At 38.2% G+C, this 19,288-nt stretch overlaps 1 protein-coding gene across 1 annotated transcript; it reads left to right on the top strand.

Moving 5' to 3' along the window:
• Positions 1–9,127: 9,127 nt before the first annotated feature.
• Positions 9,128–19,054, top strand: LOC100498262 (extracellular calcium-sensing receptor). Its single transcript, XM_012968858.2, has 5 exons — positions 9,128–9,385; positions 10,396–11,238; positions 13,923–14,150; positions 16,774–16,897; positions 18,138–19,054. Exons 1-5 carry the CDS (start codon positions 9,128–9,130, stop codon positions 19,052–19,054), a joined length of 2,370 nt encoding a protein of 789 aa, XP_012824312.2.
• The last annotated feature ends 234 nt before the right edge of the window (positions 19,055–19,288 follow it).

Genomic DNA, 19,288 nt, shown 5'->3' with positions numbered 1-19,288 from the left:
CTTTTTATACCCCCTGCCTGCAATATCTAAAACCACCAATCCCCCACTAACTGGGAGTGGCCACATAAAAAATGGACGCCAGCATCAACAAAAGGCACAGGCGACAAAAAAATCAAAATTTTTGCCCATATCGCAAATTTTCTTGCTGTTTCGTGAATTTTATTGTGAAGTGAAGCAGGACAGATTCATTCATCACTATTTTCCTCTTGTTCATTTAAATTAATCCCCAAATAAATGTTGCAATCACGCTATACTCCTATATTAACCTGTAACTACCATTATCTTATAATTATAGCATATACCTGCTAATTAATTTTAATAATCATTTTCTAGACCAGTAACCATAGAGTATATAAACTTATCTCTGCATTTGCCCAAAGTATTTGAGCCTTTCTATCAAGCATCAATAATTTTGCTGCAGCAAAACCTCCTTCTCATGAGGTAAGAAGTTATGTCTCATAAGAATCTTTACAACAGATTTGTTCATAAATCATAATCACTGTATCTTCTGTATAAGAGATTTTCTGTGTTCAAAATAGTGTTGCCACTTGGCATGTACAGGCAACGTGTGTGGGGCTACGGGCTCACTACAAGGCAACACAAATGTATCTCATGTTTCCCTATAGGTCTGTAACTACAGGAATAATGGTCAAGGCTGAATTAACAAAAATTATTAATTATCAAACATACTATAACTATAACAGAGTTTCTATTTGAAGCAGCATAGGTGGTTTTCACGGTGAGGGCATATACCAACATCAATACTAACTGTAGTTTCACAATAGCCTTGGATACTATGCTTGTTCAAGAACTCATCCAGGCCCCTCTTATAGGCACTAACAGAATCTGCCATTACAGCATTACTAGGAAGGGCATTCCCCAACCTCACTGCCCTCACCGTGAGGAACCCCCTACGCTGCTTCAAATAGAAACTCCGTTCCTCTAATCTAAAGGGGGGGCCTCTGGTGGGTTGATCGTTTTTATGGGAATAGAGAACATCCCCTATCTGCCTATAATCCCCTCTAATGTACTTGTACAGAGTAATCATGTCCCCTCGCAAGCGCCTCTTTTCCAGAGGAAATAACCCCTAATCTCATAGTTTAACCCTTCCATCCCCTTTACCAGTTTAGTTGCAGTCTCTGCACTCTCTCCAGCTCATTAATATCCTTCTTAAGGACTGGAGCCCAAAACTGCACTGCATACTCATGGTGAGGCCTTACCAGGGACCTATAAAGGGCATTAGTAGCCACTAGTGATGAGCGAATCAATGAGTGAAATAGTGAAAAATATGCAAAATTTGCAGCAAGATTTTTTTTTGTTGCCTACACTTTTTTGACACAACCATGCCCTTTTTTTGATGCGACCACGACCAATTTGGCACGCAAAAAAAAATTATGCGCGACAAATTTTCCCGAAACAATTCATCAATGGCGAAATGCAGAAATTCACTGCGAATCCATGCCTAGCGAAAAAATTGGCTCAGTAGTAGCCACTGAATGACACTGCCTGGAATTAGACAACTTGTTATCTACAAAAATCCCCAGATCCTTCTGAATTAAGGAAACCCCCAACACTCTACTATTTAGTGTATAACTTGCGTTTATATTAGTTCTTCAAAAGTGCATAACATTGCACTTGTCCACATTGAACCTCAGTGGCAGCATCCTGCATGGAACTTATAGTTTTGCACAATTAAGTGCTGTCAGCAAAAATAGAAACAGTACTGTCTATGCCCACAGTTAAAAAGCAAAGGACCAAGGACTGACCCCTGCGGTACTCCACTAACTGGTCCAATTAGAAAAGGTGGTGTAATTCCATTAGTCCTAAATACTCTTTATTACTCAGTAGGAAATATATAAATGGATAAATAGAAACTGTATTTTACAGCACAGAGCAGAACAGAATGCCTGATATCCACTCCACTGAATGCATTTACAGCAAGTGTATTTTCACTATAATATAGACTCTGTTTTTTCTTTCCTTTCCAAACAACAGGCCAATAAACAGAATGGATTTGCCTCTAATTACCATTACGCTTTGCCGTCTGTTGCTAATACTTTTATGGTACAAAGATGGTGGATGTGAAACATTATTAGAAGGGTGCAGACTGGTTACTGAAGAAGTCAGTGGCTATTCTCTCCCTGGAGATATCACACTGGGAGGCCTCTTTCCTGTTCATGTAGAAGTGACTCATCCTGTAATAACCTATAGGGAACGTCCCAAACCTCTTCAGTGCAGCAGGTACATCCAACTGTGTCATTGTTTTCAGTATAATATCTGGTTTAACATATAAATACAGATATAGGGGCTGATTCACTAAAGGGCGTTAACGCTTAACGCATAGTTTTAGGTGTTAAAAAATGTTCTTTAATTAAGTACGGATTTAGTCATTTCAAAAGCGTTACTACTCATATATATGTATGTATGTCCCTGACGAAGGTTCCAGTAAGAAACCGAAACGTAGGATCAATAAAACCTCACCTCAGCATAATTTGATGTTTTGTTAATTTTATTTTCTGATTATGAAAAACTCCCGTGAGTGCTGTCACCCTGCTCTACAATGTATGTATGTATGTATATCTTTATTTATAAAGCGCTACTTATGTACGCAGCACTGTACAGTAGAATTCATTAATACAGACAGGGGGTTAAAGATAATGGATAAATACAAAAGATAATGGATAAATACAAAGTACAACAATAAATACAATAAATACAAGGTGTAGTTGCAATAAGAGTCAGAAACACAAGATGAAGGAGGTCCCTGCCCCGTAGAGCTTACAATCTATATGGGAGGGGTAACTAACAGACACAAATGGGCAAATGTAAGTGCTATAGGTCACAGTGGGTGACACTACAATATAAGTGCCAGTTCCCAGATCAGGTGCTGGGTGAGTGCTCCAAAAGGTAGTCTTTAAGTTTAGTTTAAAAAGACTGGGGGAGGATTCTCTCCGGAGAAAATCAGGGAGGGAATTCCAAATGTAAGGGGCAGCAAGGCAGAAGGGTTTAAGGCGGGAAACTGCAGTAGTAGTGGGGGGCGCAACCAAACGGTTGCTCTGTGAGGAACGAAGGAGTCGGCCAGGAACGTACGGAGACACAAGGAAGAGATGTAGTGAGGAGCAGAGGAATGGAGGGCTTTGAAGGTTAAGAGAAGGAGTTTGTAAGATATTCTTTGTTTAACAGGAAGCCACAATAAGGCCTTTATCGCATGCACAATAAACCCAATTATCACAAAGCATTATTTCCATCGCATTGTGGTAATTATCTAATAGAAATAATACTAACGCATAATTCACAGACATATTTAAAGCGTTAAACGTATGAAATATCATGATAATTTTTGGTAATATTAACACCTACTTGGAATAGGCTTTACTCAAAAAACATTGCAATTCGTGAACATTTGTGAAGACAAGATGGAATTTGTTGGATTCTGAAGAAGAGAATCAAGTATGTGATCGTCCCAGAGTGATGCATCCTGGAGTTTTCAGGGAAAGATCAATTCTAGAGGGATTATCAGAGGAGGAAATAGTGAGGCGCTATAGGTTAAATAGAGCAACAATCTATGGCCTGTATGAGGTACTGGAGCCTTATCTGCAGCCACTAACACACAGAAGCCATGCTGTTCCTGGCACTGTCAAATTTCTGTGCTCCCTTTATTTTTTCATCACAGGAAATTTTTTTAGAAAGTTGGAGGGATCTATGGGGGAGTGTCACAGCCCACATTTTCACTGTTCCTTGGCCAGACAGTTCTATTGTGTGAGTGGAACCCCAAATGTCTTAGGTGCCATAGATTGTACCCGTGTGGCATTTAATCCCCCACTAGACAAAGAGCATATTTTTCGGAATTGCAAAAGTTACCATTCTCTCAATATCCAAATTGTCTGTGACACTAACATGAATATCATGAGTATTGTGTCAGGATTTCCAGGGTCCTCACATGATTCTTACATCTTGAAGCAGTCTGGACTATATGCTGATTTTAAAACTGGACAAATGCCTCATGGCTGGCTTTTAGGTAAGTATTTGTGTCATGTCTATCAGAAGTTTCCTATATTTGCCTTCAGTCTCCCACTGTCAAACCAGGGCCTGGCTGCCATAAGCATGGTTAGAAATTGCAGGTAGGCCCTCTTTTCACAGTGGGAGACTGGAATCAGCTTATTTAATTTCAGCAACTTATTCCATCTTATGTTATTTTAGGAGATGCTGGCTACCCTTGTTATCAATGGCTAATGACCCTAATACCCAGGCAGCATACAAGGGCTGAATCTGCTTTAAATAAAGCACATGTCAGAGCGCGGTCTGTAATTGAGAAAACTGTGGGTATTCTGAAAAGCTGCTTCAGATGTCTGGACAAGTCGGGAGGAAGTCTGATGTAAAGCCCTAGTAAAGTGGCCCAAATTGTAGTAGCATGTACTGTACTGCACAATATTGCCAACCACCATGGATTGCCTGGGTTTCTGGCTGATGACCTAGATGACCCAATTCATCCCATATATTGTGTACCAAGTGCAGATAACAGAGGCAATCAAGTACGGGGAGAAATCGTAAACAATTACTTTGCTTGCAAGTACCTACAATCTTTACTAGAATAAAAAATAAACACAAAACAACATCTGAAACAATAATCTTTTTATCTACAGTAAAAATAGTTGCACACTTTAAAAAAAAAAAAAAGCTAATTTATTTCATTGAGCTCAGCAGTAGTGAGTGGCAATATGCCACATTTCTGCATTCACAGTAACTAGGATTCACTAAGCACTTAAGGCTCATGTCCCTTGAAGCGGGTGAGTCCCCCCCCCCCCCACAACAAATAGTAAAAACAGAAATGTTTAATTACATAGCACTAGAATCACAAAGGACTAATGTTTGGTTACATTATTGTTTAATACCAAAAAGTGAGTACAAAATGCCATTTGTTCTAACAAATTGTAAGGTCTATGGGGCAGGGACCTCTTTCCTACTGTGTCTCATACCACGTGGCACTTACTCCCTTTGTATTTATATATATATATATTGTATTTATTTATTATAACACTTGTCCTCCCTGTGTGTAATTCTGTATTTTGTAAGAGTGTACAGTGCTGCGTACCCTTGTGGTGCTTTATAAATAAAGTTATACATACATACATACAACAAATAGGTATTCAACCGCACAGCAGTTAGATCAGGCTTGATGCATCAATCCTCGCAAGGCACACCGCTGAGCCATTCAATACAATCCACATATAGAGGAGAGCACCATAAAGCAGAATTCTGCTAAAATGCTATTTATTTCAGACCAAAAAACACAACATGTTTCGGGCAATGTGACGCCCTTTATAAAGGGCGTCACATTGCCCGAAACATGTTGTGTTTTTTTTGGCATCAGCAGAAACTACAACCTAATCACTAACATTTTCAGGACACTGTCTTGCATTATCATCAACAATAAACCTCTTTTCAATTTCAGGAGATTGTTGGGGTTCTCTGTGGAGCTGTCTTGCTGGCTTTCCAACCCCATGAACTCTTGGACATTGATCTAAAAAAGAGGATATATTTTTTCATATCTTTTCAGTGATGTTCATCTTGACATGAAACATACAACTTAATGGACAATAATGTCATTCTGTTATTTTTGGACATTACAAAGTTGATGTTAAAAATGTATTTGTGGACATTCATTCAAAATGAAGAAAAAAGGTACAATCTTTAGCCATACACACTGCAAGGCCAAAAAAAAGGTTGAAAGATTGACTGCACATAAGTACAAGATTAACTGACTGCACCTAACCCAGCAAGACACTCATGTCCAATAACACACCTATCTTATTACCAATACACTGTATTTCTCTCATTTAAACAGCTGCATTATACACGGACACAATTCACTCTCATGCCATTGCAGAATAGGGATGTAGCGAACCTCAAAAAAAAAGTTCGCGAACCTGTTCGCGAACTTCCGCCGAAAATTGCGAATATTCGCGAACTTTGCGAACCCCATAGACTTCAATGGGAAGGCAAAGTTTAAAACCTAGAAAACCTATTTCTGCCCAGAAAAGTGATTTTAAAGTTGTTTAAAGGGTGCCACGACCTGGACAGTGGCATGCAGGAGGGGGATCAAGGGCAAAAACCTCTGAAAAATTGACACACGCCGTTTTTCGAAATGATCGGTAATTTTGCGATTTTTTTTTGTATTTTCCGGCGCTTTCGTAAAGTTATCGTAAGTTTTGCGACTTTTTCGGAGCATTCGTACCGTTATGGTAAGTTTTGCGACTTTTTCGGAGCATTCGTACCGTTATCGTAAGTTTTGCGACTTTTTCGGAGCTTTCGTAACGTTATCGTAAGTTTTGCGACTTTTTCGGAGCTTTCGTAACGTTATCATAAGTTTTGCGACTTTTTCGGAGCATTCGTACCGTTATCGTAAGTTTTGCGACTTTTTCGGAGCATTCGTACCGTTATCGTAAGTTTTGCGATTTTTTCGGTGCCGGCGAACCCAAATTGCGAACATCACGAAAAGTTCGCGAATTTGCGGACTTGCGAACACCCGATGTTCGCGCGAATTAGTTCGCCGGTGAACAGTTCGCTACATCTCTATTGCAGAAGCCTGACACAAACCATGTGTCCTCAAAACTTAGGAAACAATATTACCTGGAATGCTAGAAAGTGACAATTGTCTGCCTTTGCTTCTGACAGCTGTTAATGATGAATGTGTTTTGAATAAAATTGTATTCTATTACTAATGAGCTTCTCTGCAAGGGAAAATACACTTCTATTAATGTCATTAGACCTATCTTTGGTGATATTTCTGTCAGAATCAAAAACACCATCGACACCAGTTATGCAGTCTCCATTTATAACAGACATAAGCATTTTGTCATACGTGTTGAAGGAAACCTTTTTAGAAGGACCACCTCCAGTTCCACCTAAACAAAATATATCAATGCTTTTATTGTTTTGGGTCCAATAAGCAATCCCATCACAAAGTTGTCACTTTTTGCTACTTATTGTTGCCCAAAGAATCCCTTTCTTTCAAGTGTAACAAATAGAATAGTAATGCATGCTCTGACACTAACCCTACTAAACTACTGCAACTTGCTACTAACCGGCCTCACTAACTCCCATCGCTCTCCCTTATATTCTGTAATGAACAATGCTTCCAGAATGATCCTCCTTCATAAAGGAGAGTACAGGGAATTAACAATTTTTGGGAATATTATGGTAATGACCCCCCTATTTACTGTATTAATTTGTTGTTGTACTCAACAGCCTTGGGTACATAAGTAGTGCTCTTACTTCCTGAGGTCAATAATCTTTCTGTGTAAGTTCTGTATCAGAGAATTTTGGGCTGCTACTGTAGCCAGGCCTCTATCCTCACTGTCACTGATATGTGAAGTTGCACAAGTTTGACTGCTTGCACATGGTTTTTTTTGGTATTGAGTTTGTGTTGGGTATTTGGTATTGGGTTTGTGCTCTGTCATCTGAACTGTCACTGCTGACATCAACATGAATAGGTATTTCAATTTTCAATTAACATTTACTAACACTTGCATGTTTGGTGGTTTGGGCTAAAACTCTGATATAGAAGTTGCTTTGTTCCTTTCTGTTTTCAATTGTGAGTTTTGAGGATTGTGGCCTCTGCTGGTGTTTTGTACTGTGTTCTTTCCTTTTTGGCATGTGTGAGCCCTCATGCCTCCAACATTTTTTTCAGTTGTTTATTACCGCCACTTATGTGTGAAATATCGCTGTTGCCCCTCCTCTCCCTTGTTTGCCTTGCCAAGGGATTTTTTAGAAGCACTCCAGCTGCTTTTTCCATGTCCTCCATCTTGCAACAGAAATGGGAAAAATGGAGGAAGTCATGTGGTATATGTCGTGTAACATTTACGTGCGTAATACGGTGCACTAATATCACGTGCTACGAAATAATGCATAAATATATTGCATGCTTTAAAATAACGCTTAAAAACATGTCATCGCCAGATAAATAACGTCAATAAAACCGCTTCTGAATTCAGACAAGTGTCCTTTTTGTGAATCAATCGTTAATTCTTAAAATATAAGAAGTGATAATATTTTTAATGCGTGCTATAAATAAAACTAGTTTTTGCGCCCTTTAGTGAATCGGCCCCTTAGAATCCATTATCTGGAAACCCCAGTATCCAGAAAGCTCAAAATTATAGGTCCTTCATTTCAATGGTTTCTTATTATTTATTTTTCTCTGTATAAGCTGCATTGATCCACACTGGTTGCAAAACAATAATTTTGGGGTTTATTTAATGTTTACTTTTTTAGTAGACTTAAGGTATGGTAATCCCAATTACATAAAACCCTCACCCCCTGGAAAACACTGAGCACTTCAGATAATAGATGCCATCAAATTGCTCAAATTGTTACTTTTTATTTCTTATCTTTGATTTTAGTCCATCTCCTACTCATATTCCAGCCTCTCATTCAAACTACTGCCTGGTTGCCAAGGTAAATGAGACCCTAGTAACCAGATAGCTGCAGAAATTCCAAACTGGAGATCTGCTAAACAAAAAGTTAAATAACTAAACACACAAAATAATAATAAAATGAGGACCAGTTACTAAATATCACTCAATATTTCTAAATGTCTCTATGCTGCCCAGCACTGAAAACTACAGTATCCGACTCATTGCAGGCAATGCCCCCCCCCCTTCTCCTCATGGTCCCTATATGCTCTACCTTGGTATTTTTTTACCTTATATTTTTCTATTTCCCCACAAAATTACTTTTATGAATGCCCATTTCCCTCCGGCTCAGTTTCAGTATCCCCCTTTCCTTCCTTCTTCCCCTGGTTACTCCTGTACTTTAACCCTTTCCCCCAGAAAAGCCTTCCCTGGAGAGGGAGCAGTAAACATTCAGCCCAAACCTCCCTCTTTTCTCTTTCCTAAGTGGTGGCCATGATTTTCTTTCTTTAGAAGTGAGCTACAATCTTATTGGATCTCTCTGAGTTGTTCTCCAATCAGATCGAAACACAAAATCATTCCCACAGTTTATCCGTGAGTTTTATGTGATCTTCCACCTCATAACAGGACAGTAGTCCTTTGAACACTTTGTCCTTTTGACAGTTTCTTTTCTTTTGTTTATAAGTTTTTTTATTAGATTTTATCGCTTATTACTCGCAATGGAGTTTGCAATCATGGAAATTAATGAATCAAATGATCTTTTACCCAATATAACACTGGGCTTCCACCTCTATGATTCCTGTTATAATGAGATACGGTCACTAATAGGAGCAACATGGATTTTATCTGGGAAAACATATGGAGTGCCAAACTTTCACTGCAACAAGGATCTTATGCCACTGGCTATTGTTGGCGACTTGCCCTCTAAGGCCTCAGAGCCCCTAGCAAGGATCTTGGGATTGTACAGATATCCGCAGGTACATTACCCCTTTGTAGTAATGTTAAACTACTCTCTGTGATTGTAATTAGAATAAAAACCACAGGATCATAAATGCTAATACTGAATTATATGCCTCATTTACAGTCACAAGGGTTATTTATAAGTGCAGTCTAGTGTTAAAAGTGCAGTTTCAAGATGCAAATTGGAACATTTTTCCCAGAATTCCAGCCACACAGTGAGTTGTGCCTACAGTAAATACGCCTGATGTGTCAAAACTAACACAACTTCATAAACCAGAGTGAAGTTGTGGCTAATGTGTCACTAATGGCATGCTATGTTAAAAATGGCATTAGCGCATGATCTTTTGACACAGTTTGCTGAAAATAGGGATGCACCTAATCCAGGATTCGTTGCAAGGTTCAAATACTTAAAACCATGTGAATTTTAGTCACAAAAACACAGAAGATAAAAAATTTTCACTGTGTACTGAACACTGTTCTCTTTAGAGATGGCACCTACACACCAATATTACAACTCTTGGTTCAAGAATACAATTTTAAATAGTAGAGTGAATCATTTGCTATGTTAACAGTAGAAATAAAAGTATTTAGAAATAAAACTTATACCATAAAAATCATAACAATATCCCTCTAATAAATAGAGGCATTATGTAATAAAAGGTGCAATGTTTTCTACAGATCTAGTCACCTACTGCAACCAATTAGCAGCTACCATTGACATTAACATCTCTTTAAAGTCAAACGTCTTATCTTATTACCCAGATTAGTTGATTTAGAATAAATACCTGATTGCTAACAAGGAGTCCTCTTATAACTTTGTTCTTGCACTAGAGGCATTGTTGGCAAAACCTTTCTCTGGACTAGCAGTGTTGGGTGTTCCCTTTAGGGGTAAAATGGAAGGGCAAGTGTCTTTTTCCAGCCAGTACAAGTGTAATTATGTAACCAATGCGTAATTTGGGATATATAACTATCCACAGAATGATAGAGTTGAGCTATATCTGTTTTTCTTACTGTTATTTTTCAACAGATTAGCTATGCTTCTGGGCTGCCTTTGTTGAGCAATAAAATTAATTTCCCATCCTTCCTCAGGACAATACATAATGGTGACAATGAATGTTTTGCAATTGTTCAGTTGGTTAAGTACTTCAACTGGACCTGGGTGGGTGTTATATCCTCAAATAATGATGTGGGGATATCAAGTGCTCAAATTGTATCTAGAGAAATAGAGAAGAATGGTGGATGCATTGCATTTCAAGAGACACTTCCTATAATCAGCTCCATGGAGTCTGTCTACCGTATCATTGGTCTTGTCAAGAGATCCAGAGCAACAGTGATCATTTTATTCAGTACCATGGAAAACCTTGTCCCTTTAATGGAACAGGCTTCTTTTCATAATATCACTGACAAAGTGTGGGTGGGAACCTCAGGCTGGTCCATTTCTTCTAATTTCCATAGGAAAGACATTTTAACAACCTTAAATGGGAGCCTTGGATTAGCAGCTCAAAAGGGGAAAATTCCAGGCTTTAAGGAGTTTCTTTATAGCATCCATCCTACCATATTTCCAGATGATCCTTACATGAAGTCATTTTGGGAGAATGCTTTTCACTGTATTTGGCCAGTAAATGATGCAGTCAATAATACATCTCCAGCACTGCTTAAAGAAGACATTGTTTGGTGCACAGGAGAGGAGAGACTGGACAGTATTGATCCCAATATATATGATGTCTATAACTTTATATATTCATATAGAACACATAATGCAGTCTTTGCAGTAGCTCATGCTTTGCACCAGATGAAGAACTGTGTCCCAGGGAAAGGGCCTTTCAAGAATGGATCTTGTGCTGATATTTATAACCACCGGCCTTGGCAGGTACTGTATATAATGCACAGATTAAGTTGTGTGAGGGAGCTGCATTCATTCATTTCATAGGAATGTTTCATTAAAGCCAGTGCCAAAAAGCCATTGTATATATTGTTACAGTATATTATGATTTCATTAGATGTTCCTTTATGTAGTTGAACTATTCTGCTATCTATGTGCAATATCTAAAAAAAAATGAATTCAATTTAATGTAATTATGAAATAGCTTAATACAGAACTCTCTGTGTTGTTGGGTATATTTAAGGCACCTATCCCCATAAAACTGTTGCTTGTATGAGATATTTTGGATATCAAGAATGTGGATATGTCTAAATAGCAGTGCACAGTGGGTAAAAAACTGGAGTTGCTGAAAAAAGTTAAATAATTAATAAACCACAAATACCGTATATACTCGAGTATAAGCCGATCCGAACATAAGCCGAGGTACCTAATTTTACCTAAGAAAACTGGAAAAACCTATTGACTCGAGTATAAGCCTAGGGTGTCACCAGTAGGGCTGGTGCGAGTGAGCCAGCACACAAAGTGTGCTCACACTTTGGTTTAATTGAGTATCCCAAAAAGATTTATTTATTATAGCCAAAACCAAATGCACAGTTTCATTTAGAAAGTCATTTGCTCAGTTATGATTGTGTATAAACAGCAGCTGAAGGTCATGGGATTCCAAAGTCTATATTGATTACCAAGAAAAGCACATTTAAGATTAGCAGAAATAGTACAGGAGTTGGTGCAGCCATTGGTAATCTGTGATGTTCTACCAATACCTAAGGTAATAAAAACAGCAATGACAATAGCCCTTTCCAGTTTGATACTATAAATGCATGGATTACAAGTGTCGGTGAAACAAAATAATTTTTTATTAACCAGAAACCATCAATCTAAAATTCAAAGATAAAGTTTCCCCTGACTCCTACATAGCAAAATCGTTTAGGATTAATTGCATACCCTTTAGGCTCTGTAAATTGTTCTAAAAATTACAAGAGTTATTTATGATGTGGTGGCAGCCATGAAGTAAAATCCACCTCAGTTCTAGGACCAGTCTTTGAAGGAAGTATAAAATAGTCAGACTAATACAGACCAGTGTCTTTTACCACACAATCCCCCAAGTTTGTAAATGTCTTGCAGTTCAGTTTGGATATACTGCAGACCATTACTGGCGCCCCCCGACAGACTTGTGTCCTTGCGTACCTGTGCCCGCGCTCTCCCTATGCCAGCTTCCCAGAACGCCATCCTAACCATTCGCTCTTCTCTTGTGCGCTCTGCTCTTCTCCTGTGTACGCTTCTGATCTGCTTGGCGCCGCAGTCGCGCCAGTGACGTCACGCGCCCCCTTCAGTTACTCATGGCCTGATCTTAGACCTTGTAAGATCAGGCCATGAGTAACTGAAGGGGGCGCGTGACGTCACTGGCGCGACTGCGGCGCCAAGCAGATCAGAAGCGTACACAGGAGAAGAGCAGAGCGCACAGGAGAAGAGCGAACGGTTAGGATGGCGTTCTGGGAAGCTGGCATAGGGAGAGCGCGGGCACAGGTACGCAAGGACACAAGTCTGTCGGGGGGCACATCGGGCACATCATGCCATATACTCGAGTATAAGCCGAGGGCTACTTTTTGAGCACATTTTTAGTGCTCAAAAACTCGGCTTATATTCGAGTATATACGGTAATTAAAAATGAAGACAAAATGCAAATTGTCTCAGAATATTACTCTCTACATCATATTAAAAGTTAACACAACCCTTTTAATGTTGAATGTGCCTACAGTTACAGTCTATTTGATGTCATCATCATGTAAAATGCACCACTTCCATTTATATTACATTAATCTCCTGTGATCTGTTTAAAAAAAAAAGTCATTAATATTTAATTCATAGCCTTAGGAACAGTTTTGTCTGGTATATGAGAAAGTCAGCTGTAACGTAATAGTGCCATTGGCTACTTATTTTGTGACCATTAGCCAACCTGACATAAGGCTTTATATTTCTCATTGTTACATCTTCCAGATTCCATTGTTGCTCACCAGTTAACAAAGGTCTTGGATTGTTTTATAAGTTTGTAGTGTTTTTACATGTGACTATAGTATAAGTCTATATCTTCAGAGTTTGCCTATTCTAACTGCCACAACTGCACTCATGTGAGGACCTTATAACGCATTGGGCCAGATTCAATTTAATGAGAAATGTCCAAGATTCAATTTGAGATGCATTTCAATTTTCCCCTATTCTCTTAATCTAATACATGAATTTTCTTGTGATAAACCATGAGATAACCTTGACTATCTTGAATTTCACTTACCTGCCCTGTGCATGGGACAGGCAGTGAATAAGCCAAGAATTTTCTTTTTCCTTTTTGGGGATGACTCCTGGGGTGGGGGGATCCTGAGGTTCGGAAGGGAGGGTTACATATGGCCCTGACATTCTTCTTAATTTTACCTTCTTGACTAGCTTTTACCTTAACATCCCTGAAAAGAAAGCCAAGACCTCTCTGAAAAACCTCGCTCAATATTTGTAAATTTTGCAGACACACAAAGTTATCGCCGTGCACTGCAAAAATAAGAGCAAACTAAATTAAGTGGCTTTGAGCTTCCATTAATGAAACTTTCTCTCTGCAATGATTCTGTATTCCAGCATTCTTAATCTTTGAAAACGAATTATACAAATAGTGCCATCTTTTCTCCTAGCTGCTTCATTACCTCAGAAAGGTAGACTTCAACAACACAGCAGGAAAAAGAATATATTTTGATGAGAATGGGGATGTCCCTCAGTCTGTGGAGATTTTGAACTGGCAGCTGTTCCCTAATGGAAGTAATCAGTATGTCTCTATTGGTAGTTTTGATTCCGGCTCTCTAAATGGCGAGGGGCTCAGTATTCAGCTAAACAAGATTTTATGGAATGGAGGACACAGCCAAGTAAGTTTTATTGGACTTTGGTAAATCATGCAAGTGGCATCAAAGGGTTGCCAATATTATCATTTATGGGATGGCAGTGTTTGCTGCATCAAAAATCTTTTAGCATAAAATCTACTAGGTAACGGTCAGATGTGTAGTTAGGCAACAGCAAAGGAAGTAAAGAACAATGTTAGCGAATAATGAGTTAAAGACAACCCATTTATCAACATTCTTATTTTAGTAGTTTAAGTGGTTTCTGAAACCACAAAAAAATATATTTTTCACTAAAGCCACGAATGTCAAGTAATTTCTCAACAGCCTTTTCTAAATATCACAAAGAAAAAAAAGAAGTAGATTAAATGCAAAAACCTTGAAAGCCTCATTTTTGTAAGAATTTTCTTGCACTTACAAATGAAAAATTCATGAAAACCTTTTTAAACCAAGAGCATTACAGTTTGCCTCAGGCAGCTCCCATTCACTTCTGCATCAGAATGTGTACTTTCCAAAAATATATGGTTTTCTGGGGGTCTCTGTATAGTTAGGGGGGGTTACGGCACATAATATGCTGTCAGGGGGCTCTGTGTGCAAAAGCTGAGTTGGCAGGCGAGAAATCCATATGCGCTATTTTCATTTTGGGGTCAGTACATACCGCAGACTTTGGTATATCTATAGATATTGGGCATAAAACTGTTCAGTAGACCTTAGGTGTTCCTATTTGGGGTGATTTGCCTTTGTACCCAAGAATTTGTGTGAGATAAATGCAGAAAATTGCAAAATTTTTAGGCGATTTTCTGAAATGTCATAAAAACCACTAACTTTAGGAAAGCTTTGCAGATTGGTACTTCAGTGTAGAAAGGATTCTTTACCGGTGTTGGATTTGTCAGAATGTGTACTTTCCAAAAATATATGGTTTTCTGTATAGTTAGGGGGGTTACGGCACATAATACGCTGTCAGGGGGCTCTGTGTGCAAAAGCTGAGTTGGCCGGCAAGAAATCCTTATGCACTATTTTCATTTCAGGGGCCAGTACATACCACAGACTTTGGTATATCTATGCATATTGGGCATCAAACTGTTCAGTAGACCTTAGGTGTTCCTATTTGGGGCAATTTTCCTCTGTATGCAAGAAATTGTGTGAGATAAATGCGGCAAATTGCGACATTTTTAGGCAATTTTCTGAAATGTCATAAAAATCAGCAAACAGGAAAGCTTTACGGCTTAGTACTTTGGAGTAAAAATAAATGTGTACCCATTATAGATTCAGGGGAATGTGTACTTTCCAAAAACATATGGCTTTCTGGGGTGAGTGTACTTTTTTTGTACCAATATCCCACATGAAGGATGTAAATGTGTTGATTTTGCAGGAGCTAAAATGATAGATCATATGGGGGTATGTTCCCATTGGGCCCCTACATGCCACATACTTAGGTAAACCTATACATATTTGGCATTAAACTGTTCAACGGATGCCTGGTGTTCAAAATTTAGGGTGTTTTATCTTGGTACCTAATGCTATGTGGGAGATAAGATGCTGCAAAGTGGAGGGCTTTGAGGGATTTTTGTAAATGTCATCAAAATTGCTACATTTAGAAAAACTTTGCGTCTTAGTACTGTGGAGTAGAAAGACATGGGTACCCATTTTAGATTCGGAGAAATGTGTACTTTCCAAAAATATATGACTTTCTGAGGTGAGTGTACTTTTTACTAGCTTTATCCCACATATAATGATGTAATTGTGTTGCTTTTGCTGGAGCTGAAATTACAGAAATGATTGATCATATGGGGGTATGTTCACATTGGGGCCCCTACATGCCACATACTTAGGTAAACCTAAACATATTGTTCATCAAACTGTTCAGTGGACCCCTGGTGTTCATATTTTGGGTGTTTTATTTGGTTACTTTATGACCTGTAGGAGATAAGATACTATAGACTGGAATCTTTGAAGTGATTTTTTAAAAAATTTCACAAATTTTGATAAAAACCAATAACTTTAGGAAAGCATTGCGACTTGATAGTTTGGAGTAGACAGACAGTTGTGCCTATTCTGGATTCCCAAGAATCTGTTCTTTCCACAAATGTGTAATTTTCTGGGATAAACCTTCTGTTAGTGAATTTTTTGCCCTTGAAATCTAAAGTATGCCGCTTTCTGAAGCTTTGGAAATTTGGTAGTGTACTGCTGGGAGTTTTTGACCTATACAAGTAAGAAATCTTCATAAAACTATATATATTTGGTATTGGCACATTCAGGAGACATGGGACTTTCCAAATCAGTTGTATTTTTGTGCATAAAATAATTTTTGTTTCTGGTATGTGTGTTTATATTATGGAAAATGTGATTTTTTAAATTTTTTTTGAGACATTTAGAAGCCTATATCTTGTTACAGAATTGGAATTAAACCAAAATTCTACCATATTTTGAAAGCTTAGGTTGTCCTGAAAAAAACAATATATTGTTTTCCTGGGTAAACTAAAAGTCCCCCAGAGGAAAGGCCCCTAAACTGAAACGGCTGGCAGTGAAAGGGTTAATTGAATTGGGCAGATTTAATTTGATTTCATGAACTTTTTATATACTATTTATTTATCAGTTAGAAATGAGTCATACCCAGGATGTCAAATACATAATTATTATAATTTCTTCATAGGTCCCGGTTTCGGTTTGCAGTGATCCATGCCCCAAAGGCTACAGAAGAGCTGCAATTCAGGGGCAGAAGATCTGCTGCTTTGATTGCCTGCCATGTTCTGAAGGAGAGATTCTCAACCCATATGGTTTGTAACATTATCATTTAGTTATTGGATAATAGATATTAAGGTTGAGGAAGAAATCTACAGTTCAATCCGTTCTTCTTATTTTATCATAATACTACCATTCTTCTTCTGTATAAATAAACAGAACAGGGTGCTTTAATAATGATGCCCTCAGTGGCACATTCATTTCCTTCATTTTAACTGGTACAAGTATGGGACCTGTTGTCCAGAATGCTCAGGAAGTGGGGTTTTCCAGATAATGGGTCTTTCCGTAATTCAGATCTCCTACCTTAAAACTGCTAATAAAATTATTTATACAGTAATTAAACCCAATAGGATTGTTTTGGCTCCAATAACGATTAATTATATCTTAGTTGGAATCAAGAACAAGGTACTCTTTTATTATTACAGAGAAAAAGGAAATCATTTTTAAAAATGTGAATTATTTGATTAAAATGGAATTTATAGGAGATGGCCTTTTCATAGTTCGGGACTTTCTGGATAATGGGTTTCTGATAACTGTTATAGTCTGACATAATTTCTTTTAAGAAAAACATTCAATTTATGTTTAAATACAGATAGTGCAGATGCCATTACCTCCTATGTTGACTTTAATACTTTATTAAGGAGCTGTATCACTCCATGGTCCAAATTAGTTATGTGGTACTGTTATTTACCACTGCAGGGATGCATTGCCATATATATTCCTAGGTACAACATGACTTCAGTTACACTTGCTTTGTACTTGATACCAATGTCAGACCCTGTAACTTAACAATAAACAAACATACTGCAAATAAACAGATGCAGATTCAAGGTGTGTCTTTAAGTACTTCTAGAGGCAGCATGTAGTCACTGTTGTGTGTAGGCTTAACTCGCACACATTCTAATGCAGATTTAAGTCACATTATAGGTCGTGCCAACATTTTAAACAAAGTCAGTAGTACATGCAATATTGGAAGAATGCCATTGAATACTTTTAGACACATCTGATCAGTGTTGCAATTTTCAGTCACAAATATGTAGTGCAAAATCCATTGTACTTATACTTTTTACACACGCTGTGATTCAGATTGCAATCATGTACATATGGTACGAATACAACCAATATTAAGCATTCCCATCTGCAGCCGCATCCAATTACTTCACACCAGGTTTGTGTATGGAAAGGCCTTACTGCCACAGAATGAAGGGGCCCACCTCCTGGGGCATTTGTACTGTGCCTTCTTCTCTCTGTATAATATTGTTTCTGTTAATCTAGATGGCAGTAAATGTCTCAAGTGCCCAGAAGACAAATGGCCTGATAGTGGAAAAGAAGAGTGTCTACCAAAGCTCATTCAGTTCCTTTCTTATGAAGAGACTCTGGGCTCTGCTTTAGCTTGTATTTCAGTCTTGTTTTGTCTCCTCACATTTTCAGTTTTCTGCCTGTTTATAATCAAAAGAAAGACCCCCATAGTGAAGGCAAATAACAGAGATCTCAGTTACCTACTTCTCATCTCCCTCATGTTTGGCTTCATGTGTTCCTTGGCATTCATTGGCAGACCCAACCGGATAATGTGCATGATACGCCAGGTCATGTTTGCTGTCATTTTTTCACTTTGTGTTTCTACCATACTAGCAAAGACTATCACTGTCGTAATGATATTTAGTGCTACAAATCCAAACAGTAAACTAAAGAAACTAGTGGTACTAAGAATACCCATTTATATTGTCCCAGTGTGTACCATGGTTCAGATAATTCTATGCATAGTTTGGCTGACCACAGACGCTCCATTTCCAGAGTTCAATATGGCAGCAGAAATAGGAATAATAGTGATTGAGTGCAATGAGGGGTCCAGGGTGTTATTTGCTTGTGTCTTGGGGTACATGGGTCTCTTAGCTTCCGTTAGTTTATTTGTTGCCTTTCTGGCTAGGATGCTCCCTGACACATTTAATGAGACCAAGTTCATTACATTCAGTATGTTGGTATTTGCCAGTGTTTGGGTGACATTTATACCTGCTTATCTCAGTACCAAGGGGAAACAGACAGTGGCAGTAGAAATCTTTGCCATTCTCTCTTCAAGTGCTGGGTGTCTTTTTTGCATCTTTTCCCCAAAATGTTATATAATATTACTGCACCCAGAAATGAACAGCAAACAGTATATCACAGGGAGAAATACTAGAAACCGAGGAAAATGATTTTGACTATGGGCATCTCAACTCATCTGCATTTTATAAGCATAGTGAAGTTTGAAGAGTAATCTTAAAGAATATTATGTCATGTCTATGGCATGTTTTGCAGAAAACAGAATACATTGGGGTAGAGTAATAACATTTTCAAACCAATAATTACTCTGTTATTTTTTTAATTCCACACTATGATAAAATTGAAAAATATATATAGGTAAAGAACCTGTAATCCAGAATGCTTAG

This window comes from Xenopus tropicalis, chromosome 8 (genome assembly GCF_000004195.4).
Source record: "Xenopus tropicalis strain Nigerian chromosome 8, UCB_Xtro_10.0, whole genome shotgun sequence".
Classification (NCBI taxonomy): Eukaryota; Metazoa; Chordata; class Amphibia; order Anura; family Pipidae; genus Xenopus; species Xenopus tropicalis.
This window is presented reverse-complemented; position numbering and strand designations above follow the sequence as displayed.

Coding starts and splice junctions, on each gene's coding strand:
- LOC100498262 (XM_012968858.2), top strand. CDS start 9,128: ATGGAGTTTGCAATCATGGAAATTAATGAATCAAATGATCTTTTACCC. Junction 14,151..16,773: donor GGAATGGAGGACACAGCCAA/GTAAGTTTTATT, acceptor ATTTCTTCATAG/GTCCCGGTTTCGGTTTGCAG. Junction 16,898..18,137: donor AGAGATTCTCAACCCATATG/GTTTGTAACATT, acceptor CTGTTAATCTAG/ATGGCAGTAAATGTCTCAAG.